At 37.1% G+C, this 18,165-nt stretch overlaps 1 protein-coding gene across 1 annotated transcript in view; it reads left to right on the top strand.

Annotated features, from left to right (window-relative positions):
* PIP5K1B (phosphatidylinositol-4-phosphate 5-kinase type 1 beta) overlaps positions 1 to 16,263 on the top strand; it is a 99,264-nt gene extending 83,001 nt beyond the window's left edge. The window contains exons 13-16 of the mRNA XM_018081011.2: positions 1,242 to 1,397; positions 2,341 to 2,485; positions 5,567 to 5,684; positions 15,525 to 16,263. Coding sequence (XP_017936500.2) covers positions 1,242 to 1,397; positions 2,341 to 2,485; positions 5,567 to 5,684; positions 15,525 to 15,527 — 422 coding nt within the window. The 3' untranslated portion in view covers positions 15,528 to 16,263. The remainder of the gene's footprint in view (positions 1 to 1,241; positions 1,398 to 2,340; positions 2,486 to 5,566; positions 5,685 to 15,524) is intronic.
* Positions 16,264 to 18,165: the final 1,902 nt, after the last annotated feature.

Raw genomic sequence — 18,165 nt, 5'->3', positions numbered from 1 at the left:
ACTGCTAGATTTTTTTCAGTACAAGACACAATCTGTTCTGTATTTGAAAGCTACAATGCACAATTAAAGGATATCATGCCTAATTTTCTCTCTTATCTTAATTCATCTGTCTCATTTTTCCAGGCTATTAACCTGTCTTAATATCCCACTCTTATTGATCTACTCTGCATACAGGGCTATTAATCTACCCTTATACAAATTAGTAGTTAGAATGCATGATCATTCTTTTATAAAATAAAGAATTGAGAGTGTTCCTGCCTTCAGGAGCATCATTTCTAAACTTTGAGTCTGACATTTCAGTTTAAACACTTAAGCACTATTCTGAATCTGTGCTTTTTCCTCTAGTGCGCAGAACAACCCTGCATAAATAACAAGAAAAACTTAAAAAGCAGATTCAGCCTTGGGCAGAGACTAGCTCAGCAGCTATCTACTATGCTCTTTTTTAACAATGTCCTGGAACTATGCATCTGATTTTTTCTTCAGTCTTTAGCCAAGAGGCCTTGGTGCTTTTGATTTTAACTTTGTAGTAAAGCACAGTATAAAGTGTCACAGTGCATCTGAAGTAACCTTGCAGCCAGTCCATGGAGGTCAGCAGCCAAGAACTGAAAAACATTAGATGAATTAGCTGGCATACTTCTGGAGAAGAACTACAAATGGTCAGTTCCTCGAGTTTAATTAAAAATGCTATTTTAGGTAGGTGGGCCCTGGTACAGGGCCTAAAGGAGATGGTAATTCCTGAATGCACAGCCCATCAATGTTTTAGAAATGTTTATTGTGCCCAAAGAAGATGTTTGATATGTGTCTGAAGAGGAAATTCTGCAGTTTCATTATATAGCAGCAGTTCACAGCTCAAGGAAATGATGTAACCTTTCAGAATACTCCAAATGTGTTTTCAGTTTTCTTGTCTTCTTTATTTTCTGTATCGTTCTGTCTGTGATTACATGGTCTGATACTTCATAGAAGTTATTTAACTTAGTGATGTCAGTGACTTGACTTTTATTGTCCTATAATGAGAAGTAAGAAACCCCAGAAAAAGACAAAAGTGATGAAGTAACAATGCCTTTTGCTCTAGTTTTAATATAATGTTTGCTAAGTGGGTTTTTATGTGGTCATGTATTCAGAAACTTCATCTGTATTCAGAAACTAGCTTTTATAGATGGCTTACTTTTCTATATGCTGTTAAAAATGTGCAAGGAGATAAGATGACATAACTCAACACCTGTATTCATTTGGTAATGCAGCTTTAAAGTCTTCACCTTCAAAGAAACGGTGCAATTCCATCACAGCTCTAAAGGCAGCATCACAAGAAGTAGTGTGTGCAGTTAGCCAGGAGTGGAAGGATGGAAAGTGTGGCATTCTTGCTGAAGGACAAAGCTGTGCTAGCCTTGATGAAGAAGGTACTATCTCTCAAATCAACAGCCTAAACAATGTGATAACATTCTGATAAATGAGCTCTGGCAGCATGAGAACAATCCCAGAACTTAGAAAAATTCGTTAGATACTTATACCTTGCTGTGGTGGTTTGGGCTAGGCCTTCCTTGGTGACCAGTTTGTAACCAAGGAAGGGTCCAGATTTACCCAGTATTCCCTACGATTTTTACATAAGCTGGGATATAAGAAGAAAGGAGGAGAGGCTTTCGTTCTCTTTCCTTCCGGCGGCTTGGAGGTGCAGGTTCCCTGCTGTTGAGTCTGCCGTGTTGGGGAGCGAGGCCTGGTTGGGCCTTGTCGACCTTGGGAGACAGAGGTTGCCGGCGATCGTTCCGGAGTGACCCTCGGTTGTCCCAGGAGAGTAGTGAGCTATTTCTTTGCTAACTCTTTTAGTGGATAGATCTTGGGCCGCTAATTTGGATATTTATATACATAATATTTTGGTTTTGTTCCTTTTCCCTTCCCCCTTCCCTTTCCCTTATTTTTAATTGTATATAAGTGCAAATATATTTATATATCTCATCTTTGGTTGTCTCTCTCTCGTTTCGGGTTTTCTTTCGTTTTTTTTTCTCCCTCTTCTCCCTGAGGTTTGAGGGGAGGGGGGGAACTCTGGTGGTAAGGTTTGGAGACTTGGCAGGGAGCTAGCTTCAAACCATATCACTTGCTTTGATATTTGACCTTTGAGTTGCGCTGTATTTTGCTGAATGTAGTGGTTAGCAGCTGAAATTAACCCTGTAACACAAAAGGTTGTGAGTATGGGTGCATAAATATTACTATCTCATCAATTCAAACATTAAGAATCTTCAAGAAGCTGGTGAGAGCACTATGGGACTCCATATGCTTGCATCAAGATTCTTGGATTCAAATTGAAATTAAATTTGTTAACGTTGTTCTTTATTTCTGTGTATGCAGTACTAGGTTCACACCACCGTCCAGATCTAGTGCCAAGCACTCTATCTCTGTTTGAAGCAGCTTCCTTGGCAACCACAATTTCTTCTTCTTCCTTGGATGTAGATGAGCATTATCAACGTGATCAACCTATGCTCTATTCTAGCAGGTAAAGGCTTTATATGCGGTAGAGGATTCCCCACTATTTCACTAAATATCTGACAGTGTGTTCAGTGGAAAGGGGCTCTTTAAAAGAAAAGAAACAGAGGAGACAAGCATTTCTCTAGCTCAGTCTTGAACCTCTCCAGTGAAGGAGTGGGGCCACAAGCACGTAGGATTTATCATGTATTTGTTTGTTACTATATATATTGTAATTGGGAGGGTAACAAAATAGAAAGTGTGAACACAGCAAAAGATGTTATATGAATTTTTTGTCATGTTCCAAAACTAAATAGGATATTAAAAACTTGCTTCGGCCTTAATCTGAACCATAAACCAAACTACATTAAGGTCAGTGCAGGAAGTACTTCTTGTGACTTGTCTGCAGCCTAAAACAGGCTGCAGGGAAAGGGAAACTTCTTTCAAGTTGTTCTTTCTGAATGTACAGTGCTGAATGGTCTGCTTTAAGTTCTTCCATAAGAACCATTTTCTGAAGTGAATTTCGATGAAACTTTATCCATGGGTGTGATTAGAGCTTGTCTGATTTTAATCCAGGAAGGATAAAACCAGGAAAGTCTCAAAAAAAGTTGTGCAGATGCTTGTGAGCTAGCTTGAATGTGATTTGAGTTGTGTTTGAATCTGCTTCTGCCCTGACTGTCCAATACCATGCTTAAGCCAGTAAGTCCTGCTGGGAGATTTTCTCTGCATGTGCCTGTATGCTCCCTTGTGCACCTGAGGTGTGCTGTGTTTTGCCATCTTGCCTGCTTGTGGATCTCTTTACTGTGTGTTGTACTGCAGAACAGCCATTTCTTTACCTGTTTTTGTCAAGAAAGGTAGCCACTGTGAACTCAAGTATCTTGAATTTTGTTTGGAATAATTTGGAATCCTGAACTAATCAATGCATAAATTTGATAAAATTACTCATTTGCCAAGATGTAGTTGTTTACTTTAAACTGCATTTTATCCAAAAAGATCAAAAGTGATATTAAAAGCAATCTTGAGGCAGTAGGATTTTACCTCCTATTAAATATTTACCAACTGCATTTTCATAAAAAGTAAAATGACTTGCACCATTACTTGATGAAAGTGATATTTACAGCTTCCACTTTCATTAAGTTGAAATAAATCTCACTGATGTGGCATTTTCCACAGGGCTGATGGTTTGCTGTGGAATTTCAGAATGAGGTGTTGTTTAGGGGTGTAACAAAGATGAAATTTTAATTACAGAACCAAAATGCCTCTACACAAGTTTTAGGAAATAAAACTACTAATGAATAAGCATTAGAAGAAATAGAGCTTGTTCAGTTCAATTTCTCTCAAAAGGTAGCTGTAGGACTTCAACATTCCACGATCTTTTACTAAGTTTTTTCTTTAAAAGAAATAAAGTTGTAGAGTACTGGGGGGTTTTATTTGTTTTAAGTATCAAATAAAACTACAGAGATGCTTTGTATTAACATCAGTCAGGAAAAGAGAACTGCAGAGTTGTCTGAATAAAGAGTTCAGATTTACTGCAAATAAAACATTTCAAATATTCTTTACTCTCCATAAATTAACTGTAGAGAAAAGCTATGAGTAAGTCCATGATATTTTCCTGTATAGATACTCCAAAATAATTCTAAAATAAATAAAGTTTTTAGCAGGTCTACACTTTGATTGTATGTTTGGACTTGTTTACTTTCCAGTTGTGATTCAGTCAATGGAATAGCCTCTAATGTAGTACATGTTGCCAGCTGTGTGATTATTATATGCATCCTTGCCTTACAAAATCAGATTGTAACTGTAGTGCTGGCAGTCCAGGTATGCATACTTTTAATTCACCAGTACAAGAGGACATGTTCTCTAACACAGCAGACCTTGCACCACCACTCACACATGTGTGGCTCTATCCATGTCTTCTGTCAAAACATCTTACCCTATAGCAAACAGATCCGCTGTGGGGGTTTACCAACTAACAGCTTTGCTGGTCTAGATGTGCTCTCTTCAGCTGGGGTTTGGTGGCAGTTCTTTCTCCTCATCAAGTAGTAGTGCATGTCACAATCTCAGTTTGTACAATTCATGAGGATTAGCTTCCCTGTGATAGCTCGTGGCTTTCTTTTAGGAGTTAAGAAAACTGCTAGGCATGATCAGTATTGAACTAATTTCTACAAGATGAGTCTAGGCATTTCCAGTTTTGTACCCAACACTGCTTCCTTTGTCAGTGCAGGAAGGTCCTTCCTTCTGGGCACTAAATAATGTATCCATCTGAAGTTTTTTATTTATGTTTTTATGATTCGCTGGAGGAACTTCAGTTCTCCCATGAGAAAAGCTAGCAGGAAAACAAAAACACCAAAAACCCCATGCTGCGGTGATGTATTAAATTGTAGATATCTGAGGTATTTCTTGCTGGACTTCTGCTTTTGAACATTAGAAAATTGTGTGATGCAGGACTTGTAATTTTTGCCGTTTTTCTCTGATAAACAGAAAGCTTGGAGCAGTCTTTGAAACAAAGCCTGAATTAAAGATTTGTTTACAAATGTGAGCCTGCTTTCAATCTTTAAATATGTAATTGACTATGCACCTGCTCTGTAAACACCACTTCCTTGCAAAGCTGTACCAATTACATTACGCTCTTGTTCTTCTCCCACTTTTCCTCCTGAACTTTTGGCTGCAAGTGTCCTGTGTCTGCATGAAAAAGTCCACTGTTACTGTGCTAATTGCCGAATCTTCTCTATTTTGAATTAAGAAAGGGTGCCAAAATTTATACCATTTGTAATGTGGAAGTAACATAATTTGAAATTAATGAAATTATGTCACATTTATTATGACAGTTTCATTCTTTAAATAAATATAGGAGTTCAGGAACAGCATTACTTTCTGATAAAATTTTAGTTAATGCAAAAATAAAAAATGTGGTTTGTCTATGTTAGTCAAATAGAGCTTCCAGTTATCTAGCCATTGCCAAAACATTTATATTTGTTCATTTACATTCCTTTTTTTCAAGTATTTGAAGATTTTTATGTTTCAGAGAGAAACTTACTTTTAAATTTTCAGCTATGACTGAGCTCTCTGTAACTTTGATTTCTGGTTGATTTAGTCTCCCTTCTCTTTGCAGTAAAGGGTTACCTTCAAGTTCAACATTCACTTTGGAAGACAGTGCCATCTATTTGACTTCAGAACAGAGCACATTGGAAATGGAAAATGATAATGCTTCAGTTTTGGATGTCTACTTAGTAAGTTGTCAAACAGTTTCTCCTGTAATTTCTTTAATTCAGGCTCAGAAAGTGACTAAAATACCTGCTTATCTTCAAGATCTAGAGGTTCATTGAGGTATTTTTCAGATGAAACATATGCTTAAGTACCCCACCAAAGCAAATCCCTACAGAATCTATGTACCTATTAACCATTGTGTTAATAATGAAGTATGCCAAAATGCCTTTTGGTTTTTCTCTAATTGTAGGAGTTTCTTTCCTGTTATTTGTTTTCCATTTGAGGGGGGAAAAAAAAAACCCACACAAAAATCCAAACCAAAACCAATAATATCTTTCCTCTTCATGTTGAATACTCCATGTTGAACTGATTGCATTCTTTATTTTTCTTATCTCTAGTTACCTAATCTTTGTTTTAAGAAATCCAGAATATCTTAGAATCATAAAACAGCGCAGGTTGAAGGGACCTCAAGAGATCATCTGGTTCAACCTTTCCTGGAAAAGGGAGCCTAGATAAGATTATCTAGTACCCCATTGCATTCCATCTTGAAAACCTCCAGCAATGGGGACTCTACCACAGCCCTGCAGATGTTTTTCCAGTGATTAATTATTTGTCCAGAAGAAAATTTTCCTCTGTTGAGATGAAACATGTTTGTATCTGATCTTTTGTCAAGATGAAACATGTTTGTCACATTTTTTTCTCTATAGGCTGTATCACTGATTTTTTTTTCTTCTTTTTAGCCAGCAACACTTGAATATCTATAGTACCCACTTACTACTAATTTAATAGTCGAGCACACTTAGGAAAGTTGTTGTCTGTCCTGCCTCCATTGAAACAAGACAGTAGCAAGTACCAGTGGTCAATTATATGTAGAATTGACTTAGTTAACTGTGAACTCAAATAGCCCATTAGATCAGCCTATGCCTGTAAGACTTGTGTTAATTGGGCTCACTGCTGGTCTAATGTTGACCGAAATGGTCTGTTAAGAGGGACTCAGAAACCCTGAAATGAACAAATGACTAATCACACACAACTTAACCTTGCTAGCGGATTGGCTGACTTAAATGAACTATGCTTTTAACTAAAGAACTTGAGGGTAGGATCCAGAGCTGTGACAGTAACACCTATACACTCATAAGCAACAGCAAGGATGCGCATCTAGGTGTACTAGAATAGTGGGGAATACTTCCCAACACTTTACAAAGGCAAGAACCCTGAGTCCAACCACCTCAAGCACATGCATATCAGTGCATGAAGTCTGGGCAACAAAGAGGAAGAACTGCAGCTCCATGCCCAGTCTGAGTTATAATGTGATAGGAATCACAGGATCTTGGTGGGAAGACTCACATGGTTGGAAGAACACAATGGATGTCTACAAACTCTTTTGCAAAGATGGGGAGAGGAGATGGAGTTGCACTTCATTAAAAAAAAGAGAAATCTGAGTGTAGGAAGGTAAGCTGTGGAGACCACAAAAGGTCTATAAAATGCCTTAAGAGAATATTATGTTAGGTGTATGTTACTAGCCTTCCAACCAGATGACAAGGCCAACAAAACTTTACTTTGTCTCTTCAAGCAAGTATTGAGCCAACAGAACCTGGCCATCACAGGTGACTTTGATTACCCAGAGATTTGCTGGGAGAACAGTACAGCAATGCACAAATTGTCCATGAGGTTCTTGGAATACATGAGGTCTGCATCCTGCTACAGGTGCTGGTCATGCTTAGTAGGAACAGTGTGTTGCTAGGTTTACTACTCACAAAATGAAGACATACTTGACAACATAACTTCAAATCATAAACTTGGATGCAGCAATCACAACATTGTGGAGTTTAAGGTCCTGCTAAGCATAGTGAAGACCAGTAGTAGGATAAAGGCCTTGGATTTTAGACATGCCAGCTTAAGTATACTCAGAGCTCAGATGAGAGGGCTTTAATGGGAAGCATGTGTGAAGAGCAAAGCAACATGTGAGTGCTAGGAGTTTTTAAGAAACAGTCACAGTGCTTGTCAGACTGCACAGGGAATAATGTGTCCAGCTCTGGTCCACACCATTAAAAAAAACATATGGGCAGACTGAAGAGGGTATAAAGGAGTGCCACAAAGAGATCAAAGATGTGGAGAACGTGCCATTTGAGGAAAGACTGAAAGAGTTAGGTCTTACTTACTTGATAATCTCATCCAGGCTCCCTTTTCTGCAAAAGGTTGGACTAGATGGTCTCTTGCAGTCCCTTCAGCCTGGGCTGTTCTGTAGTTCTCTTGGCCCCATTTAAACAGTGAAACCATTTGTTGCTGACAGCTTTTGAATTTAGTTTATAAAACAACAATCTTGTTTATCACTAACACTGCTTAGCACTGTGAAGTAGTTCTTTTTGGGGTTGAAGTCTGTAGTGTGGATGGTGGAATGCTCTGAAATTCCAGTGACAGACATAGGTAATACCTTCTCTAAAGCTGTCTGTATGAGTTTCAGGTGTGATGGTGATCTCTTTAGTTAGTTTTTGGCTTGTAAAACATTCATAACTATTATGTTTGGGAGACTGCAGTAAGTGTATGTGTATTCCACTGACGAATTATCAACAGAAAAATAATTAAAACCCAACTCTGGATGTTATACAAATACCCAGTGTTTATTCACCTTAGCAAAGGTCTGAAAGTATAAATAGGTCTTAAGTGGAGAGAATCATAGATGCTTCTTCTGACCTAGCAACACTTTTCTCTGCATCCTGAAAAAAAACCAAAACCCAAAATTCAATAATCAGGGTAGTGGCACATACTTGAACTGTCTAGGTATGCAACAGCTGACAGCTTCAAGAAAATTGGATACCATGGCTAAGCGCATCTTATGTCTTAAGTGGCAAACTCATCTTGAGCAGTTACTTACCCCTGCCTTCCCTCTCTTGTCCCACACACTGTATGGATGCTATTTAACTGTTTTGAGATTGCTGTGGAAGTGAGCTGTAATTTAATCACATGTACCCTGTATCTATCCTGAGGTGTTTGTGGGGAAAAAAAGGAATAATATACTGTTTTTTCTACTAATCTGTTTCTTCCTAATGCCCCGCAATACCCTTCAGTGGGTCTGGAAACAACAATTAGCCTCTGTTTGGGAAAACCTGATGATACTAAAGTATTATCAGTTATAAAGTGGTGTTTGTTATCAGTTTGATTCAGCAGTGCTGAGCAGAAGGCAGATTTTTTTTTGTAGGAGGATGATTAAATGCATGCTAGAAGAAAAAGATGCATGTTTTTGAGAACTCTAGCCCAGTCATTGCTAATGTATGTCTCAAAAATAAAGCAAATCAATGATGTCTGCATTAGCTGATCTAAACCTCAATAGAAAAGGTTACAAGGTACATTTTGACCTTTTAAAAGCATGAGGAGAAAAATTTAGCTTTTAATGGCATTCCCAGATTTTCCTTTAACTCTGTAATTAATAAGCTTTGTCTGTGTTTTTATTACAAGGCAAACTGTTGTAGTCTTACCCACTATATATTATAATGAAAAATATCTTAACTTGCTTAATTTCAGTCATCACTAATCCTTTGATGTCTTTGCCTCCTGCTTTGAAATGCTAAACTTCTCAGACAAATTTTCATCCTCTAGTAAATTAAGAGCTATGAATTTCTGGTCCCCTGACTGCAAAAGAAAAGAAAAAAAATTGTCATAAAATTACATATTGTTAATTTACTATAAAAAACAGTTTTAAAATGGCATTTTCTGAACGGTGTTATGGGGAAATGCAGACAGTCAAGTAAGGTAGGGTGGAACAGAGGTTGTAAAAGCAAAAGTTTCTCTTACAAGTCAGAGTATTTGGTTTGGGATATTACTGCAGACTCACACTGTGCTGCTGATGTCAAAATTGGGAATTTACCTGGTAACAGCAACAGATTTTGGTCAAGGACACAGGTGAAGAGATATCTTGAGTACACAACTGAATGCTGGTCTAGGCTCAGAATTCCTCAGTTCTGAAAAAAGACCAAGTTCAGCAAACCAGCATTTTGTGCATCTGCCACTCTAAGCAGCACTGTTAGGAACATCCTCAAATCCAAATTTGACTTTGAAATACCACTGGTTTATTTTCTCATAAATTTTTTAACCCAGATAATGACTTCAGAAATCTTGCTTTTATGACTAAAATACGACTAAGCATCATCTGCAATGAGCAGCAGATATAAGCCAATCTAAATTATTTCCAAATATTCTAGTACCGTAGAGTGGGAAACAAATACTGAGTAATCAATACAAATAATTTTAATTATCAATTAAATAGCGCAGAAAGATAGAAGCAGATATATAAAATACTTGGAAATTTTAAATGTTTCTCTTGATGCCTGCTTGGCTGGTGCTAAAAAAAATCTCTGGAGCAGTTAATTAGGGGTGAGATAAGGAAAGGGTTTATTGTGCCAAGGCAAAAGATGTTACAAGTGTGCCCACTGTGCCTGAGATGTTACATTTTATAATACCATCCATCCAATCCCAAATGTGTCCACCCTGTGGCCTTTACTCTGGACTGCCCCGGGTCCACCCCCTGAGAATTGAGTCTGGGGTGTATTTCGGGACCACCTCTTCATCAGTCTCATCATCTTCAGAGCACAAAGTGTACATAGTCACCTAATTTTTGACTGTGTTCTGCGGTTTAGGTGAAGATACAAGCATTCTCCAAACAATCTAGGCCTTGCCTTGGCAAAAGACTAAACATTTGAGAAGTGATCCTTCCCCTGTACTCTGCATTGGTGAGGCCACACCTTGAGTATTGTGTTCAGCTCTGGGCCCCTCAGTTCAGGAAGGATATTGAGGTGCTGGAGCAGGTCCAGAGAAGAGCAACGAGGCTGGTGAAGGGACTTGAGCACAAGTCCTATGAGGAGAGGCTGAGGGAGTTGGAGTTGTTTAGTCTGGAGAAGAGAAGGCTTAGAGGGGACCTCATCACTCTCTACAACTACCTGAAGGGAGGTTATAGCCAGGTGGGAGTTGGTCTCTTCTCCCAGGCAACCAACAATAGGACAAGGGGACATGGGCTCAAGCTCTGCCAGGGGAGGTTTAGGTTAGATGTTAGGAAGAAATTCTTTACAGAGAGGGTAATAAGGCATTGGAAGGGCCTACCCAGAGAGGTGGTGGATTCACCATCCCTGGAGGTTTTTAAAAAGAGATTGGACGTGGCCCTTAGTGCCATGATATAGTAATTGCAGTTGGATCAGGGGTTGGACTTGATGATCTTGGAGGTCTTTTCCAACCCAATCTATTCTATGATTCTATGATTCTATGATTTCTACTGGATTCAGGGGTAGGAGTGATATAGGGATCATAGAATGGGGTAAGAGGGTTAAGGAATGTGTAAACAAGGGTGCTACAGGGAAAAGGACAAGGGAGTGAGGGTTGCTGCTTTTAAAATCTACTTATAAAACTTATAAGGGCTTACAAATATTAGAAAAATAAAAAACCCATTAGGGGCTTAAGGCATCACTCTGCACACCTTTAAAACATTAAAGGCTTCTTGCTTTTATGAGTATGTAATACAATGATAGATCCGATACTTTGAAAGAGAAGGTGCCATCTGAGATAAACAGGTTTCCTGTATATAAGTCAGAAGCAGAGAAGATAACACTCTTCTATTTAGCACTTTGATATAGAAATCCACAAAACAACAGATTAAAGCAGTGTTTCCTTCTTCTTCTGGAAATTAACTTAGTCTCTTGTTTAAATTCCCCTGAAGCTTTATTTGTTGGTGTCGGTTCAGGCACTGTCAGATGATATATAAGCAGGAAAGCATTAAATGTCAGCAAATGCTATTGAACACGACAGTCATAGTATTCTATGGAATTTGATTAGGAAAAAATACAAGAACCTACAAAAGGTTCTTAAGAGTGATCTATGATCAGCAAGAGCAACCAGTTCTGACGACTTTAGTCCACTCTTACTATGGAGTGCCTTAAAAATCATAATTTCACTTAAAAAGTAAGGAATAACTTAAAATCACCCTGTTCCTTCTGTTCTGCAGTGAAGTCTCAAATCCTTTGATTGAGTTTTCTGTCCCTGAAAAAATAACATGTGCAATTATAAACTATCCTACTGTGTTTTCTTAGCCTTCCCATGAAATTATTTGTAAAGGTAGCTGAACATATTATTTTGTCAAACTACAATATCAGTAAAATCAGAGTAGTAAGGCTTAGGCATTTCTTTAATTGATTTACTTCAAATACACTTGATTTCCTTTACACTTCCAGCAGAACAAGGACATGCATGCAAATAGCACAACAACAAACTTTAAAGTTTGTTCAACTGTGATGCTGTTTGTCTTAATCATCTGGTGGTAAATATAGGACTTAATAAATAAATAAATAAATATATGTCCTGCCTATAGGATATCATTAGTGAACGATTTTTAAATGGTTCAATTTAAAGAATACTTCTGTATATTTAAATACAATGCAAGATTCTTGGGTAGTATAGAAATTTTCACATGGAAATAGAGATTGCCAGGAAAGGCTCACAAAATTTGTATATAATTTAGAAGTTACTGCCACTGAAGATAGGGATCGATAAGGGATCAGTAAAATAAAATAAAGGAATAACTAGTGATGAGCAAGCCCAGTGTATTTAGAGTCTGGTTAGTGTATCTATGATTTGCGTCAGATGAATTGTGTAGGTCATACTATTACATTTAAAATTACTTAGGTAGTGCATTGTGTGCAAATGCCAGTTTTATTACAGAATTTGGAAGTATTAAAACATTGCTGCAGATTAATTTTGTATTTTAAAGCTGCTGTAGATGCAAGGTAATCAGGTTTATAAATATTGATCTATAAAATGCCTGTTTAGAAACTGTCAAAATTGTCTGACTCTTCTTACTCTTCAGTACTCCTTTTCTTCTGTACTCACTCCCATATTTTCAATTAAATTCTAGTCATGGTTTAGTTTTCTTCAGGGTGCTGTTGTGGAATAATAAGTGCAGCTGAAATTAAAGCAGTTCCCAGACAGGATACATGTAAAAACAAGCTAAAAGTTGTACATCACACTGTGCAGCACACCTCAAATTTTGCTATGTTGTTCTTTATGGAGACTTCAATTTCTCTGCCTCACCATTTACTCTGAAGATACTGATGGCAAAACACAGTGGACTGAATCTGAATTCTGGGACTATGGGAAAGGAATTAAGGTGTCCTTGCTTACAGACGTTCATATCCCCGAGAGCATACTAATCTTAGAATGTTACATGCCCATAATGGAACCAATCAAGCACTCTCCTCAAAATAGAATCTTGTTTAAGGCTGAAGGGGGTAAACCTACTTGTTTTATGCAGTGAAGTTAACTGCTCTTTTCCTCTGTTATCTATCCTGTTATTTATCCCTGTATTCATCCATGCATGATCCTAAAAAGAAGAGAGGCCTATGTCTCTCATACAACTGAAGCCTGGTGTGATGTGAAAAAAAAAATGGACACTTGAATGTAGTTTGGCAGAGGTGTTCTTGTAGAAGCAACATTATGTAAAAAGGAAAATTTCAGTCACTCTTGCATAAAAATCAGAGATGGGAATTATGTGCTTGGTTAGATTAAAAAGGTACCAATTCAGATTACAAGCAATATGTTGCCTGAGTAAGCCAAGTGCTAAAATGCCAGCACATATTGTCACTGAACTACATGTTCTCATGCCTGGAGCTTTTAAAGCACCTTATGAGGTAATCAATCAGCTCAAAAACATATCCATGGAAAGAGAACTGGAGCACAAAAATGCTCCAATACAAAAAGACTCAATTAGGCTCAAACACTGTAAATCCATTATATACTCAATGTGAGACGTCTGAGACAGTGATTATAGGAATGCATCCTGTAGTGTCATTTGTGCATTATTTATCACTTTAGACCAAAGTGCTATGGCCAAAATCAGTTGTAATAAAAAAATAAAAAATGTTTCTTTTATCTGCAATCAAGGTAACCCCAAAAATTGTGCAGTGGACAATTGCTTAGAGGACCATGTCCTGCCCCTTGAAATAGATGGAGTGTTTTCCATTGTAATATGTACAGTACTGGACTGTACCTGTTCATAAATATGAACATCCGAAAATCCCATCTCATTAAAATGGCATCAGTACCATCAACAGCATTTCTGCAATTGACTCACAGTTAGCAGCTGCTACAAGTTCCTGTTAGATCTCTTTTCTCCAACTCTGTTATGCAAATTTTATTGGAATTTTTTCCATCGTTGGTCACTCTGAAATGCTTTGGAAGGATCAGAGGAAAGGGAGCAAGAACAAGTATAAGCTAGCCATAATTCCGTTGCATAATTAGTGGAATAGCATAAAGCTAACATCGGCAACACTGCTAGTCTCCTTAGTGAAAAGTGTAATAAGTCCGGAGGGTCAGAAGTTGTGCTGAGTGACCATCTGTCAGAAATGGACTTGCAGTCATTCAGATCTGAGCTTTCAGACAGAAAGTAGGTGGTGCTAGTGCAAATTTTGATTAATTTGTCTTGGCTTCATACAACATTATTTTGTTTATCAGTACTAGCATTTTTCAAGTTTTTTTGCCAAACTAATTCCTGAAAAAAAACAAACCAAACAAAAAAAATCCTTTTTAATCTTGCATCATATAGATTTTAGAACATAATTTTTTTTTTAGATTTTATTCACTTGTCCAGCAGTTTTCCTTTGCACATTAAATTGTTTGCATCCTATAAGTACTTTACTCCCTTAGCACATTCAGGTGCTAATACAGCGGTGGATAGACTTTAATTGCCAAACCACGTTACAAAGAGAGAGAGAACAGCCCCTGAGAAATTAGCACTGTGCTCACTAGCATCAATGATTATGAACACCCTAACACTGGTGCAGTAGGAAGTTTAAATGTTGCCACAGAATAATATTGAAATTTCATTTCCTAAAATTCAAGAGCTAGAAGTCCTAACTAAAATATTGATTTAAATCTAGTAGTTACCTTTCTCTAAGATAAGCTTTAGAAATGCCTTTAGATATTTTTAGCTTATAATTAAGGCTAGACTGTTGTTAAACTATTTAAAAGTTAGTTTAGTGCTTGTATTGACAAGTAAAATGTAAAGTTGACCTTCAAAGTCTATTGAATAAATGGAACTTACACCTTTGTTAGGTTTTTTAACAAGGTTTTAGATTAAGGTCACTACAGACTTCTTTGTTTTGATTTTGTTTCTTGCTCCATATTGGATATATTAGCTGAGATGCTTTCAATTTACTGAAATGTTTTGTTCAGCTGTCAGTTTCTCTTCAACACATCTCTGACTCTATAGAGATGCTTAGAAGTGATTAATAATTTGTATTACATAATTACTGGTTCTGTAACAGGTACTGTAGAAAACTCTAACCCATTAACATTATTAAATAATTTTTTTGTGAAATGGAATGATTGCTACAACATTGACTAGAACATTTGTTGTGTCTGAAAGTTTTTGGGCAGGTATGATTTTTCAACTGGGGAAGGGTATCATGCAGAAGCTAACAGGACTTTAATTCATGACTATGAAGACTGACATTTTTCCACTTACACTTTTAAGTAGTAAAGGTCACAGTCAATTCAAGATTAAAAAAAAAGCTCTTGTGAGTTGCTGAGTGCTCTCAGTTTGTACTGTCTTCTCTCATGTCCAGAGTGTTCAGCATTTTGCAGCCGCAAGTAGTTCTAGTTCAGGTAATGTAAGTATACTGCAAGGTCTGCAAATCCATAGGGGTTACCTGTTGTGTGAGAAAAGAGACTTCAATGCTTCTGATTAGGGGTCAAGGTAAGAAAAGAATCACTGCCAAATTGTTCTGCAGCCTCTTTAGGGGAAGAAAGATGTCACCTGTTAATAATTCTGTAAGAAAACAAATAAACACAACTCTTGACTTTATTTATCATTTCTGTATTTCCAGTAAAAAGAATATGCGAAGAGTAAAACTAAGAGAAGTGACTATGGTTAATGAAGAGCACCTTCTGCACTCCTCATTTAAGAAGGAGAAATTTGCTGAGCCTAATAGACAAAGAGTAATAATCAACTGAACTTATTGTAAGAAGTGTCAGGATCTTTGAACCACAGAAAGGATTGATGGACTTGGAAAAAAATGACATGATACATTCCACATTCTGCTGTCATCTGCTGTTGCTGAACTGTGAAGAACTGTGTATTAAGGCTGCTTTCTACTATATTGCCAATCACCTTTTTTGGACTTGGAAGTAATATTTTCTTATCGGGTCTCTAGTGGTTTCATTTGCATGCATTCTGTAACTATGCACAAGCAAAATCTATTATCTGCTTTACCTATTTAAGAATAAGCACAATTATGAATAAAATTAATTTCATTTGTTTTGACCTTTCAGTTCTAATCTCTTAAGTCCACATCAGTGGAATTTGGAACTGATATCACAAGAATTAGGGTAAACCTCTGAACATACTATATGAAAATGAGCCTCTAAATATACTTTTGCTGTTCATAAAAAGGAGAAAAAAATGTTATTTATAACAAGGCCTTATGTTGTGTAAATATGTTGCCTTTGAAATATTTTTGATTTTGGTTTATTTCTTGTAAAAGAGAAATTCTATAATTTATTTAGTAAGTGCTACTGTGAACTATAGTTTTATTGATGAATAAAATATTTTGTTCTAAAGACTAATACAGCTCTCAACTTGCTCTTGTTCTATACTGGACTTATTGTTCTGGCATTTCTCTATCTTCATTAAATGGTTTTGAGAGGCGTCTTGAGATATGACAAACAGGGCATCTGTCTTTATCTATTACCAGTTCTATAATGAAAAGGGAAATCTTGAAATTAGAGCAGGAAAGGCAAAAGGACATACTCAAGAGACATTGCTTTATAAAAGCATTTTGGGTTTTTCAGTATGGGCAATCATTTTAAGATAAATGTAAAAACTGTTCCAGTTCTTTAATTTTCTAAGCAGCAGAGGGAATCCCAAACAGCAGTGACTAACACCAGATTTCATGCTTGGATGCAGTGATGCATTTAAAAATTTACACACGTGTCATTTTGAAAGCTTACCAAAGTTAATGGTAATAACGTTTCTTCTAGGAGTAAGCGTAGCAAACCTGTTGAAAACCCAGAACTTGGCGTTTTAAGTCCTAGAATTATGCTGTGTACCTCTGGAGAATTTTTCATTTAAGTATTTGGTGTAGTGAGGGGGGGTTGTTTTGGTTTGGGGGAGGGTTGTTTCTGTTTGTTTTACTTTGATGTAATCCTATAATCTGACAAGTAAGAAGGTATTATTCCCTAACTATGCACAGAATAGAGAAGTCAAAAGGTTGGTTTTTTTCTTTCTAACTGTGTACTCTGTGGCTTAACGTAGAGCCTCTGCTTCATGATTACCACTTTTCCAGACTTTAAAATTATACCGCTTAATCTCAGCAAGATATTTTTTCTGCAGTATTCCTGTGAGAAATACAAGACTAATCTGCATGCCCTGTGAGCAAAAACATTTTGTGCATCTGTGTCAAGTGTCTGCTCCTTCATGCACAGTGTACAGAATATTTAGAATGTGTCTCTGTGGATAGCAGATACTTTGATTTGTCCAGTTTTGGGAAAAACATTAAATTTATTAGTTTAAGAATCAGATTAACCTTCATGAACAACACACGTCACTTTTTTCCCAATTACCTAGCAGACTGTAGTGTCTGAATCATTGTCCTTAGGAAGACACTAGAGGACATACAACTGCAACAATTCTGTCCAAAACCTGTCTATATAATGATCGAGAGACTGAGACATCCTTTGTATACAGTCTCTTTAACATGGTAATTTATAAATTCAGACAGTCATTTAACACTTGTAAAAAGAAATCCTGTGTAGACTATGGAGCCTGCTGGGAAAACCCTCTCCAAAGCATATGCACTTAAAACTCTTGTGTGTATGTGTGACTACACAGTTCCACTGAGAGGGAATGGAGATTACAGCTAAGCAACGTTAAGCTAAGTTAATGATCAACAATTTAGAATCCAATTTTTTCTCTAGCACTGAAATTATACAAAGTTTCAAACATCAAAGAGCACAGGAGCTTGTAGGGATGTGCAAGTTTCATGTTTAAGTATTTTCATTCTCTTCATCTTCCATTGGTGTTTTGCATTGGTAGCATTTGATGAAAAAGACTTTCAAACTTGCCTATAAAGCTGATGAAGCAGGATATGTCAAGTAAAGTAAAATATATACAGAAGGTATAATCAACTCCCTGGGGTATTAAAGTAACACATTGGTCTATTTCTCCAGGTCTAAACAGATGGAATTCACCACAGGGAGAAGAGAAGAATTAGGTCACAGACATGGGCTATCTGTGGGCAGCGGTATCTGACTACTCTGGCCCTGCAAGCTGCCCAGAATGAAAAAGCACAGGTTGATGCCTGCTTAGAGAAAGGTAGGGAATAATTCCAAATTTGTATATCTGATCCTGTGACTTAATCATATGGCATTGAGAGGTCAAGTTTTGCCTTTGGTGGTAGCATATAATAATTGTCCTCAATTAAAAACAAAACAAACCAACCAACCAAACCAACCAACCATGCAAACAAA

The sequence above is a fragment of the Manacus vitellinus genome, unplaced genomic scaffold (assembly GCF_001715985.3).
Source record: "Manacus vitellinus isolate BGI_N305 unplaced genomic scaffold, ASM171598v3 scaffold_50_pilon, whole genome shotgun sequence".
Lineage (NCBI taxonomy): Eukaryota > Metazoa > Chordata > Aves > Passeriformes > Pipridae > Manacus > Manacus vitellinus.
Note: the sequence above shows the minus strand (reverse complement) of the source record. Positions and strands in the feature narration are given on the sequence as shown.